This window comes from Giraffa tippelskirchi, chromosome 7, assembly GCF_054371585.1.
Source record: "Giraffa tippelskirchi isolate mGirTip1 chromosome 7, T2T-mGirTip1v1.2.pri, whole genome shotgun sequence".
Lineage (NCBI taxonomy): Eukaryota > Metazoa > Chordata > Mammalia > Artiodactyla > Giraffidae > Giraffa > Giraffa tippelskirchi.
Window position 1 is genome coordinate 159,430,896 of NC_137281.1, and position 13,559 is coordinate 159,444,454.

The following is a 13,559-nucleotide window of genomic DNA, read 5'->3' on the forward strand; positions in this document are numbered from 1 at the left end:
ACTGATTTCTTTTAGGATTGACTGGTTTGATCTTGCAGTCCAAGGGATCTAGTTTCCCCACCAGCTATTGAACCAGGGTGCCCTGCATTAGGAGTACGGAGTCTTAGTCACTGGACTGCCAGGGAAGTTCCCATATGAGCCATGGTAACGTCGTTAACAGCAGGTGAACTGAGTGAAGAGTATACAGGAACTCTCTGTATTATCTTTGTAACTTTTCCATGAATCTGAATACATCCTAAGGAAAGATTGAAGGCAGGAGGAGAAGGAGACGACAGAGGATGAGATGGTTGGATGGCATCACCGATTCAATGGTCATGAGTCTGAGTAAACTCCGGGAGTTGGTGATGGACAGGAAGGCCTGGTGTGCAGCAGTCCTAGGGGTCGCCAGAATCAGACACAACTGAGTGACTGAACTGAACTGAGTGTTTAGAAAATCTAATATGGAACAGGGGTTGAGAATCAGTTATATAGAAATCACATTGCACCAGAAAAAAAGTGCCCTGTGAAATATTGAGTCCAACTGCCAATTTCAGCATGCATAGTCCTAAAAACCTGAACCCTAGAAGCAATGGGCTGCTGCTTTGGAACAGGTTACATTTCTAGAGGCACTTCCAGGGAAACGAAAATGGACTAGTTGCAATAAACATAACTGGAATTATCACAGTTCTGATAATTAATTGCCTCTAAGAAACAGAAATTCAAGAAAGACTGCTTAGTAAAAGAGAAAAAAACTACTCACAACCCATTTCTGAGTTTAGAAAGGTGTCATTTTGATATACATGAAAGGTATATATATCTGGATTCAATATAATGCCATTGATTTGAGAAAATTATGATTTATCTTTGCTAAAAGCTGTTGTCCGTTTGCTTTTGCTCTCTAAAGAGATTTAGACCTGATCAGAAAGTTCTTCAATATTGAGTTACCATTTCTTCTGCCTCACCCACTGTGGTAGGAAAAAGGCAAGGAAAAAAGATCCCCTCGCCCTCCATAATGAAGTTAACCTGGATTTAGCTTAGTCTCACGTCTCTTTCGGAGAAGGCAATGGCACCCCACTCCAGTACTCTTGCCTGGAAAATCCCATGGACGGAGGAGCCTGGTGGGCTGCCGTCTGTGGGGTCGCACAGAGTCGGACACGACTGAAGCGACTTAGCAGCAGCAGCACCTTTCTTCTCCTAATCACTAAAGATATTTGTCATCTGTGTAAATCTCTAGAGGAAAGTTAGAACTGTACAAAGAAATCACTGTGCACAAGTAAACATTTGACAAACAAGTACTTGAAGATGGCGTTTCTAAAAGCTCCTTAAAAAATTTTTTTTTGCATACTTTATTTTGTTTAGTAAAAATATCTCTGATTTATAAATCCAGAACCCCAAGGCATCCTCAAATTAATAAAGGGTATTAGCAGTTTGTAATGATCCAGATAACAATCCAGCTCCTTAACTCCATGTGACACCACGTTAATAATTTCTCTGAGCCCATCTCAGTTTCTCATCTGTAAAATGAATGATTTGACAATACATTGAGAATACATTTATGATACATTAATTCTCAATGTACGTTTTCATTGGGACACAGAGACTCGGAGAGAAGGAGACTGGAGTGTTTGCGGATTTAGGACTTGGAGTTCTGGTGGGCGGGATGGTGCTGAAGAAAGGTGTCCCCTGTGTTTCTGAAGTCGGAGGGGTAAGTGACAGGGGTATAGGAATGTCTGAAGTGGAAGAGCAGGACGGCAACTGCTGGATAATCAGCTCCCAGGACTTTCCAGGCACCGGCGGAGGACGCGCGTTCGGTTGCTAGGCAACCGGGGTCCCCTCTCGGGGAGGGTGGAGGACCCCAGCGGGAGGTGTCTAAGTCAGTGCCTGCCCGTTCGGGCGCGGTTCCGGCCTCGAAACTAACGAAGTAGGCCGCCTTTTCAAAGGTGCACAGTTTCTGGAGCCAAGGCTTGGCGAGCCCCAGAGCCGCGCTCCGCCCGCGGCGCCTTTCCCTGTCCGCATCCTCGGGCGCGAGGCGGGGCGCCGCTCGGGCGAGGCCCCCGCCGCCGAGCGCTGCTGGGCGGGACCGGACGCCGTCGCCCCGCGCCCCCGACCCGCCCCGGCCCCGGCCCCAGCGCCCCGCGCCCCTGCCGGCCCCGGCCCCGGTCCCAGCGCCCCGCGCCCCCGTCGGCCCCGCGCCCCCCGCCCGCCGACCCCGCGCCCCTCACCCGCCCTGGCCCCTGGCCCCGGCCCCGGCCCCGCGCCCCCGGCCTCGGGCGCGCCGGGCTCGGACATGGAGCCGCTGCTCCTGGCGTGGAGCTACTTCAGGCGCAGGAGGTTCCAGCTCTGCGCCGATCTGTGCACGCAGATGCTGGAGAAGTCCCCTTGTGACCAGGTACCGGCCGGACCCCGCCGGGCCTGCGGGTCTTGGCAAGAGGGCCCCCCGGGAGGGGGCTGCAGGGAGGGGGGCGCAGGGCGAGGGTGACCCTGTGGTCAGCGCGGACGCGTGGAGCCCAGACCCTCTGGGGCCGCGGTGCTGGGTCCTGACTGTGCGGTGACCGCCCCCTCCACTAACTTCAGCCGCTGAAAGATGCTGAAGGACAGCGGCTAGGAGACCTCCCTCAGACGTCGCTGAAAAGATGATGAACTCTGTTAGGTCCTGTATTCTCGCGTATCAGTTCAGTCCAGTCGCTCAGTCGTGTCCGACTCTTTGCGACCCCATGGACTGCAGCACGCCAGGCCTCCGTGTCCATTACCAACTCCCAGAGTTTACCCAAACTCATGTCCATGAGTCGGTGATGCGTATATTCTTGAGTAGAGGTGGGCTCTTAAGCTCGCTGCCTGTTACCTTATTAATTTCCAAAACAGTTATGTATAAACTTAAAGATCTGTAACTTCCCCCGCCCCCCTCCCCGTTGAAATAGCTGCCTGTTTTTCTTTTGGATCAAACGTATAACTCTTCCAGTTCATCTTAAGACGGTTGTCCAAAAGTGGGGAGCTTTGGATTCTGGGCCTTGAGTGCAGCTTGAGGCAAACAATTCAAGTTAGAGAAATGAGAACCTAGGGAGGGGAAAGATACATGTATTATTAGGGGGGGGGGGTGAGAAAAATAATCCCCCGAAAAGAAGGAAATGATGGCATTGATGGTAGTAGTTTATTAAACCTCTCTTAAATAAAGTACAGTGTTGACTGAGTGAAAACGGTTATGTGCTGCTTGTGAGAGGGGCACCACTGCGGTGGTCCGGTATTTCTGGAGGAGGCAAAAAAAGGAGAAAAGTGCCTCTAGTAAATGCAAACTGTACTCATGGAGTTCGAGTTCCCCAGCTTTTCCTCTAGAGGTGTTGCCTTGGGGATGTTAGAGAAAAAAGGAAAATTGCTAAGAGTTACATTCACGGAGGTGTGACAGTTGTTCCTCTGCTCTGCCTTGGCTCCCAGCAAGTGGATAGAGGATAGCCCGTCAGGGAGAGTAGTGTGGTCTTCAGATAGATAGCACATCTCCCTTAGAACAGTCTGCATTAGTGGGAATGCTAAACTAGGTTCTGTTTAGGATAGTTCCTATTGGTTAATAAGACTCATTTCCATAGGCAAGCATTTTTCCAAATGTGTTCCTTAGCACAGTCATCCCACAAATGCTGCTTAAAAAAGAAAAAGATTCCACCCTCAGATTTGTTTGGGAACCATGACAAAATATGGACCCCTTTACATTTGTACAACCAGAGTTTCTTACACACCAGTGATGTACCAGACATTGTTTTTCTGTTGAGTCAGGGTAGTTTCCATTCTATGGAACAACAGTCCCCAGAGGAAGAAAATTTCCTTATTAAATGCATTTGGGAAACATATATTCCCTGCTTAGAGATTCATAGTAAGGCTCTGAAAATTTCTGCAGAAAGAAACTTAACTTTGCCTGATTTTGATGAATACAATAGTTGCGAAACTTAATTGACCACTGATTCCTTTTGTGGCTGTGGGCGAGGGTCAGATCACCCTAGAGAGATGTCACATTGGGAAATGTGTTATAGGCAAAGCAGCAGTGTTTTGTATTAATAGTTAAGACACTGTAATCTTTATAAAAACCATTTTTGTGTTAGTTTCAGGTGTTACAGTGAAGTGATTCAGTTATACATTTATATATATACACATATTTTTTTTCAGCTTCTTTCCTATTATATAGGTTGTTACAAGATATTGAATATACTGTGCTATATAGAAGATCTGTGTTGCTTATTTATATATAGCAGTGGGTATATGTTACTCCCTAAATCCTAACTTTTCTAGCCTCCAGCCTACTTTCCCCTTTGGAAACCATAGTTTGTTTTCTGTGTCTGTCATCTTAATGACATAGTCACAGTGACATTCAGTATTGCAGTTCAGGGTTAGTTCGTGCTGGGCACTGTGGTTAGGTCTTGACAGTGTTCAGTGACTTTTGTAGAGCGCTTACGACTTGCCAGGGATAAATTCTATAAACTATGTATATTTCTTTGCTGAGAATAGCCTTGCAAAGTAGGTAACAAATTGCTAACATTTATTGAGTATTTACTCTGTCAGGCTTGATTCAGAGGGTTTTCTCATCTAATCCTCAGCTAGTTTAGGAAGTTGGTGCTATTTCTACCATTTTGCAGACTGAGCACAGCGAAGCACAAGGTGAAACAATTTGGCCAAAGTTACGGAGCCGATAAGCCCATTCCCTTTGTCTGTACGACGCGGCTTCTTTGGTGCTTATGGAGCCTCATTTTTCAAAAATCTGTGTCTCCAAACTTTTCCTAGTACATTTTCTCATCTACTGTTCCTATTTGAAGATTTCAGCTAAATGGTAAGGAACTTGACATACCTGTGTACTTGGGTTAAGGGCTCTGAGAAGTCCATAAGGAAGGTAACCTGCCTAATTTTGATTAAGGCAGCATTCTAAAACTTATTTGACTGTCGCCTGGTTTATTGTTTGGGCGAGAGGTACAAATTTTTCCCGGGGAGGTGTTGTCACCTTGGGAATGCATAGGCAAAATATTGGCGTTGCTGTTACTGGTTAAGACTCGGCTGTAGCGGGACGGTGACTCCTTTCCTTGTACCTAGGGAGAACAGGATGAACAAATTCAGAACTTCGTTTAAAATCTCCTGAATTAAGAGCTAAACCAGGTAATAACTTGAATCTCTTTACTTGGTCTCTTACGTGGGTCCCTTTAGGCCTTGCTGGAAAATTAAGACTTGTTACGAGAAATGTTTTGTGGTTCTAACTTTGATAATGGCAACGAAGAACAGAAGACACAACCTCATATGGGAAATACTGCTGTTGTCGTGGTTACATCATTATGGCGGAAGGTCTTGTTACTTCTTGCCACTGTCCTGTTTGTCGTAGATTTGAAATAATGCTTCGAAATGTTATGTAAGTGGAAGTGTCAGTCACTCAGTTGTGTCTGACTCTTAGGGACCCGTGGACTGTAGCCCACCAGTCTCCTCTGCCCATGGAATTTCCCAGGCAAGGATACTGGAGTGGGTTGCTATGCCCTTCTCCAGGGGATCTTCCCGCCCCAGGGGTCGAACCCAGGTCTCCTGCATTGCTGGCAGATTGTTTACCATCTGAGCCACCGAGAAAGCTTGGTGATACTTAATTTTAATATCCTAGAAATGTTTTTTAAAATGTGATTCTTTGCTCCTGTTTTTTTTGTTATGAGCAGGGGTTGATATGTTCAACTTCTATGAGTATCAGAGGTGGCCTGGGAGACTCAGTACCAGATTTAGAAGAAATTGGGGACATGCTTTTCCTCTCGGATCCTTGTGTTATGCTGAGGTGGTTTATTTATTTATTTATATTGTCAGAACGGTGAGCAGCTCTGCCAGGAACAGAAGTTTTAAGATGATGTTGCCTTACCAAACTGGCCTTCGGATGCCTGGCTTAGGCCTCGGTAAAATTCACACGGCTCACTCCCGTTGGTCACCCTTTGACCCGGCCTTTCTGCGCTGTGCTTTTTCTGTTTGCTTCCTTAGCACCAGTCTGTGCATGTTGTATCCAATTGTTATTTCATTTTGGAAATATTTTCCAGTATGATTTTCCCCAGGCTTAAAGAAATCGTGCTTTTGTTTCTTAATTAGTTAAAAATAATTTAAATATTTATGTTAGAGTGCTGGTGGAATTGATGAAGAGCTTTAGGAAGCTTAAGGAGCTTTTCCTATGATTAAAACCTCGAAAATTCTTTCTTTCTCTTAGCATATGAGTCCAGGATGGCAGGTCTGTGTGCAATGGCAAGGAATCTGGCACACGGGTGCCCTCATTACGTATTAATATTTGCTGAACGAGTGCGGCGGTCATATTCATACGTGCATTTTGGAGGGTGTTATTTATGTGTGCCAGCTTCCGCTCTGTTTACCAAGATCACCCTAGTTGCCTGATGGCCTCTGCCTCTCCCTACCCCCCATCTTAATTCTCAGCACCGTAGGTTCTTTATTGTTTTTTTCTTAATACTTATTTTTACTTATTTATTTATTTGGCTGCACCAAGTCTCAGTTGTGGCGTGCAGGATCTTTAGTTGTGCCGTGCAAACTGCTAGTTGTGGCATGTGGGATCCAGTTCCCCGACCAGGGATCCAACCCAGGCCCCCTACATCGGGAGTTCGGAGCCTTAGCCACTGGACCTCCAGGGAAGTCCCACCATAGTTTCTTTCTTTTTTTTCTTTTAATAAATTTATTTATTTTAGTTGAGGGCTAATTACTTTACAATATTGTAGTGGTTTTTGCCATACATTGACATGAATCAGCCATGGGTTTACGTGTGTTCCCCATCCTGAACCCCCCTCCCACCTCCCTCCCCATCCCATCCCTCTGGGTCATCCCATTGCCCCAGCCCTGAGCCTTTGTCTCATGCATTGAACCTGGAATGGTGTTCTGTTTCACATATGATAATATACATGTTTCAATGCTATTCTCCCAGAACGTCCCAATGGGTTCACCTTTTCAAATAAGTGTGATCGCATTATGGACATTCTTACTTCATTTCTTGTTTCAAGGATGAATCTTTTTTTTTTTTTTAAACCAGTTGATCAGTTTCTTCCTGGATCCTTCCAGGAGAGTATTTCTGATAATAATTATCATCGCTGGTATTTCTTACGATGCTCTTGTTGTTCCACTGGAGGAAGTTCAGAGACTGGCAGTCAATGAGGAGCTAACAGAAATATATGATCAGAGCAGAAGCAGATGGTCCTCAGCCCGCAGTTAGCTGCTTTATCTTCACACGTCCCTTTAGCCTCATGGGCTTTTTTTGTTTGTTTTTTGAGGCTTCTATATTTTAGAGTATCTTTCCTCTGCAACTCCTTGAAGTACCATTCCTGTGCCACCCAACTGATCTTAGTACAGACGGGTGACTGAAGCAGTGCCTGGACACATGGAAGAGAAAGGAAGGTAAAGTATTTCTCCTGCCAAATGGACTCATTTTTGCTCTTGCTTTTTTTTTCTCCCAGAACAAAAATAGCTTTTGTTTTTTATGTTAATTTTCACTTTTTCGCTTTGCTTATTTTTCTCCCAGATGAGGAAAACCTCTCTAAAGTGATTTGCTATTATTAAGCTTTGGAGAAGAAGCCCACTTCTAAGACTATTTCTTCTACATTTAGTTCTTTAAGAGATAACATTTTGGTGTCAGATCAAAAACAATGAGCACTCTGTACTTTTTATTAGGGCTTTCCAGGTGATTCAGTGGTAAAGATTCCGCCTGCCAATGCAGGAGACATCGGTTCGATTCCTGGCTCAGGAAGATCCCCTGGAGGAGAAAATGGCAACCCACTGCAGTATTCTTGCTTGGAGAATCCCATGGACAGAAGAGCCTGGTGGGCTCCAGTCCACGGGGTCACAACGAGTGGGACACAACTGAGCGGCTGAGCATGCACTCATACTTTCTAGTAGGATGTGTGGATTTTATTCAGTTTTGATTCTTGCCAATGTCAAAGTAGTCAGGTTGGCTGGAGAGGTATGATATGCTATGGACTAGCTTGTTTCCTTAGAGTAAAATGTTTGTATTTGGGTACAGAGGACTGACGGTTAGGTTGAAGATAATAATGTGATGTTTGGCAGTGTGGAAGGGCTCCTGAAAAAGATGGATTCTGAACTGCTTTTCCAGATGCAGAGTGGTGAAGGACAGAGGATAGGGTCTGTAAGCATGAGGGACATTAAGGTGCTGACCAGTTAAGAATAAAGAAGGATGAATTCATCAGAGTTTTTCATTTGACAAAAGACAGTAAGAACAATCAGTTCGTAGAGAAGTGTTGTCTTTTTTCAGAGTTTTGGCTAAATTGTAACTGGGAAAGTGGTTAAAAGTTGTAAGATATAAAAAAGAGTAATGCAAAATGGCCTTCCATGCAGCAGTATGACCTAGAGGGAATGCTTGCTTTTACAGCTCATGTCGGTCATCCTGATTAGTTGCTTAATCTGATTACTGTTCTTTGTGTTCCACATGTCAGATTCATGGCTTTAAAAACAAGCAGCCCCGATTTTAGCTCCAGTATAATTCAGCAGTTCATGAATCATAGAGGTTTTTCAGGTAGTGTGTTGTTAAAGATAATATACTTTTCTTAATGGGGTAGATTTCCAATAAATTTTTGAATTATTAGAATCAGTGATTCTGGGAGTGGGAGGGTTAGCTGTGTATCAGAATGGGGGGTAATTCACATTTTCCTTCCCCACCACCAAACTCTGCTTATAACGAGAGATGTTGCAGTGGAGAGTTATGACTGTAAATGGTCTGAATGTGGAGAAAAGGCCGAAAGCTGCTGGCTTAGATGAACGGTGGGGAAGCAGGGGTCCCCAGTGTGATGCGTTAGTAGTTGGTTGAGATAAGGATCTGGTGCTCCAAGCCAAATAAACATCTTTCTGTGTGATTACCTAATTTATCTCCTCACTGGGGCCATGGAGACTTACAACCAGACAATCTTTTGATTCTAGACACTGTAGAGCGGTTCACTTTGCTGAATTTTACAGATTACATTCCCACTTGGCTCCTTGGTCACTAAATCTTGCTAAACCTTCTGAAACCCGTTCATTTCTCTCTTACATTTTTTCCCTTCCTGTTATTGCTAAATTCTGAATGATGACCCCGTAGTTTATGAGCAGAGCTGGTTAGACTCATTAGCCAGAGTAAGTATTGATGGCAATTAGGAAGTCGCATTCAGAATTAGGTAGAGATTTTAAGTCCCTAAAGTAATAGCAACAACCTAGGGAAAGCTGTACCCTTGGGAGGAAGGAAGCCTGCTGCTGTGAATTGAGGTTTATACTCATGAGTTTGTGCTGGTTCTAGGCAGTGCCCCTCTATTCTCCCTGTCTTCTTACTCACTCACTTTGAAGGAGATTCAAAGGGAAGTTTTAATTTGATGCGCCATAAACTGGGAGTCGGTTCTGAGTTCTGAAGAAGGAAGTACTAGAGAGCTGGGTGCTTTCCTGCTCATTAGATACATGTTTTTATAAAGAAATCCTGTGTGGTTGATACTTGTTGAAAGTGCTGCCACCTTATACCTCATGAACTAAGATAGTGTGTGTAAAAGAACTCTGAAAACTATGAAATCGTCTTTAAGATGCCAGGTTTATTTTTAAAGCTCTCCTGTAAAGTAGGCCCGTGGGCTCTTGTTGAGAGGAGCACCGGGTCATGGAGGTTGCGTGACTTGTTCAAGGTCGTGCAGCCCAGCGGCCCCCCGGGGGTCAAGCCCAGGTCTTCTGACTCTAGTGCTGCAGCTTTCTACTTATCTGTGCTGACGCCCCTGGAAATAATCCGTCAGGCCAAGCGAACCTAACTTGTGGTTCCTTATGTGAGTGGATTAATTTAAATCATAAAACTATAATTGACAGAGACCCGCAGATCAAGGTCTCAGTGATTTAAAAAGAGTTTTTCCCTATCTCTAAATTAAAATATCCTGCCTCTTTTCCTGCATTGTCCTGCCCTTCCTGATGGATCTGCAGACCAGCTTTGGTCTTCCACACCCTACAGTAGCCTGCTTTTCAGCCTTCCTGTGATCCCAACACAAAGCTAAGTGCATGCTCTTGACTGAGAGTATCTAGGCTCAAATATCCCCTGTACACTTTGACCTCTGAGTTTTCTCATCCATCAAATGGCCATGTTAATATACCTGTCTCAAAGGACTGTTGTGCGGGCTAACTTCATCAACACGTGTAAGTGAGCTCTTACTGTCTCTATGTAGCTGGAGATAGGGAGAAGGAAATGGCGACCCACTCCAGTATTCTTGCCTAGAAACTTCTGTGGACAGAGGAGCCTGGTGGGCTGCTGTCCGTGGGGTCGCACAGAGTCGGATGCGACTGAAGCTACTTACATGCATGCATGCATTGGAGAAGGAAATGGCAGCCCACTCCAGTGTTCTTGCCTGGAGAATCCCAGAGACGGAGGAGCCTGGTGGGCTGCCACCTGTGGGGTCGCACAGGGTCGGACATGACTGAAGCGACTTAGCAGCAGCAGCAGCAGCTAGAGATATTTGCTGGCAGGATTCTGCCATTTGTATTTTTCTTAAAGGATTGTTGGTAATCTGGAGAACATCTGGGAGGAAAGTGTTCAGTGAAATGGTGATACAATGATGAATATAGTTCATAGATCATTGGCACTCAGTAAACTTCCAGAATCATCTCTCTCTTCTCTGATCTCCTTGTCTCTCTTGGTGTCTGCTTTTCTCTCATCCCTCTAAGTCATCGATAATTGGTCCAGGCTTGAGTATAGCGTTTACCACATCGTACTGTAATCTATTTAATTATGTGCCTCCCCCCATAGGAAGGTTTCAGTGCCTGTCCAGGAGTCCAGGGAAGCCAGGAGAATGTGGTGGAATTAACGTCTTCTCTGCCTCCCTTGTGGTTCAGCCTCGCCTCCCATCTTCAGCCGCACCACCTGGACCAGCTCGGTGCCTTTCCAGCCTCTAGGCCTCTGATTTTCCTCTCCTTCCGCGTCATTTCCCTAATGTCCTTTACCCACATGGGAAATCGTCCTTGTGATCCCCAGAGGCTGACAAGACAGAGAGCACGTGGAGGCCCTCGTCGGTGAGCAGAGCGCCCAGGCTGGGCTGCTGGCGTCCGTTCGGGCCGCTGGAGGAGTCTTCGTGCCCTTGGCCGAATGGCAGGCATCCCGCGTCGACTTACTGTCCGTGGCTGTGTTTCCTTTAGCTTCTCTTTTCCTTGTCAGACGTCGTCTGCAATCACCTCTAGTGAACCTTGTTACCCCTTTCTGCACGGAACTTATCTTGCATCTCTCCTTCACTTTACCTTTCAATCCTGCCTTGTTATATCCAGCTCATTTTTTATCTCCAAGGTGGACTGGCAAGAATGAGCTCTGGCTTCTTTGTGAGACCTTGAGCAAATTACATGACATCTCTGAATCTGTTTCCTTATCTGTAACATGGATAATAACACTTACCCGCCTCCCTGAGATGGTAGTTGTGGGACTCAAATGAGATAATGGGTCATTTAGACATGTACACCGATAAATAAAAGGAGGAATAGAGGGGTTATTTCTTCTGTCATCTCATTGCCTGTATTGGTATCTTTCTCTAAATACGGACTGTGAGATCTAGGAAATCTGTTCTTTTTCCAGCTCTTATGCACACTGGCATTCAGTTCAGTCGCTCAGTCGTGTCCAGCTCTTTGCGACCCCATGGACTGCAGCGCGTCAGGCTTCCATGTCCTTCACTGTCTCCCGGTGTTTGCTCAAACTCATGTCCATTATTTGGTGATGCCATCCAGCCATCTCATCCTTTGTCGTCCCCTTCTCCTCCTGCCTTCAATCTTCCCCAGCACCAGGGTCTTGTCCAGTGAGTCAGTTCTTCGCATCAGGTGGCCAAAGTGTTGGAGTGTGAAACAGTATGAAAGCCACTGGCGCTGGAAAGCTCCAGTTGCTGTGTCTTATTAGTTGCTGTTTCGTGTTTGGTTCAGCTGATTGCCAGTGTTAGTTGCTCAGTCGTGCCCGACTCTGCGACCCCATGGACTGTAGCCCACCAGGCTCCTCTGTCCATGGAATTCTCCTGGCAAGAATACTGGAGTGGGTTGTCATTTCCTTCTCCAGGGGATCTTCCTGACCCAAGGATTGAACCCAGGTCTCCTGCGTCGCGGGCAGGTTCTTTACCATCTGAGCCAGCAGGGCCTCACTGGACTCTCCCTTTCTGGCCTAGTTTAGCCTTTTCCTCTCATGTTGCTATGGCGTGTCTTGCTAAAGAGATTGCTTATCCTTGCCTGGTGACCAGATGGTTTACACATTGCTTCCACACATATTCTCAAACAAATATTTTAGGGTATTCTTTTTGGATTTTAGCACTGTAGAAAGCAAGGATGTTTTTTCCTTTCTTTCCTTTTTCTGTTTCTTAGTAACTTTCCTAGTAAAACATGCTGCAGATTGAGTGTTCAGAGGTTGCTGACTATAAACGTGTGAGTGTAGATCTTTTATAAATAAATTTGTTATGAATCTGTGTTTTTTTTTTTAAGCCAGTGGACTTCTATTTAATTTTGGATAGAAAAAAACCCGAGTTTATCAGCACCTGGCACCAGTATATATTACATAGTCTATTTACAAAAATTTCTCAGAGGACATTACAGTCAGAATTAATTTCTTATCTTCAGCCACTAATCCCATTATGTTTATGCAGAGCAGAAGGGTTTATAGTATGTGGATTTTCCTCCTCCCCAAGTGATTAAAGTCTGAATGTTTTAACCACCATGAACTTATTTTTAAATATAAAAAAGTATTTCCTTGGTATAGTTGTAAAATTATTTTTAATTCCTGAGATACTGTGACTTCATTAAATACATAGATATCTTTTCTGTGCTCTAAGTGAGGTTAGAGTAATTAGAATTTTCTGATAGAAAATTCAGCACTCTTCCCTGGATATTAGTTTTACAGAACTCTTGAGTGCACTTTTGGGGAAAGATTAGCGTTAATGTTTGGGTTTTTATTGAATGATTTTTAGTCTACCTACAAATACTCGGTTAATCATTAAGACTTTTTATTTTAGAAACCATATTATCCTAAAGATGTTTACTACCTTCTTAATGCTTCCCAGGAACCAGATCCTGCCCTGCCAGTGTCTCAGGTAAAGGTGTAGCTGCAATCTTTAGTTTAGAGAATAGTTTAATTGCTATTACTTAGTTGTTGCTATAGATTAGTAAGTTTGCTGCCTATCTACTGTGCTGTTATAAAATTAGCTAAATCTACCAGACATTCTGTACCTTTGTACGTAAATATAAGCTATTATATTTCCAATACTTTGTGTCTATAGGTGTAAAACTAGGGCACTCTACTCATGAAGACGTGGAGCTTAAATAGAAATGACCAATATTGACCCAGAGGCTGAAATACAAAAGAGAAGGCAAGGGGAGCCAGGGGCATAGAAAGGGAGCCAAAACACCCGCCAAGCCACGAGTGTCCGGAAAGACCATGACGGACAGGATTGTCGGTCCTGAGTAAGGGGGAGGCTGACTCTGCTTGGAAAGGTCTTGTCTTTAGAGAGAGGGGCCTGCCACCGTGAGGAGTAAAGGAAGACTTGGCCAGACAGCCACATCTACCAAATCAGCTTTGTTAGAAGTGGAGAGGCAGCCAGAAAGAGCTGCCGACTGGGTGAGACTGTGGA

At 44.9% G+C, this 13,559-nt stretch overlaps 1 protein-coding gene across 3 annotated transcripts in view; it reads left to right on the forward strand.

Annotated features, from left to right (window-relative positions):
* The first annotated feature begins 2,187 nt into the window (after positions 1–2,187).
* Positions 2,188–13,559, forward strand: part of TTC8 (tetratricopeptide repeat domain 8) — a 59,052-nt gene continuing 47,680 nt past the window's right edge. For 2 of the 3 annotated variants that reach the window (XM_081510390.1, XM_081510392.1), the window contains exons 1-2: positions 2,188–2,368; positions 12,945–13,022. In XM_081510390.1, coding sequence (XP_081366516.1) covers positions 2,267–2,368; positions 12,945–13,022 — 180 coding nt within the window. In that variant the 5' untranslated portion in view covers positions 2,188–2,266. The remainder of the gene's footprint in view (positions 2,369–12,944; positions 13,023–13,559) is intronic. The other variant, XM_081510391.1, reaches the window with a different exon arrangement.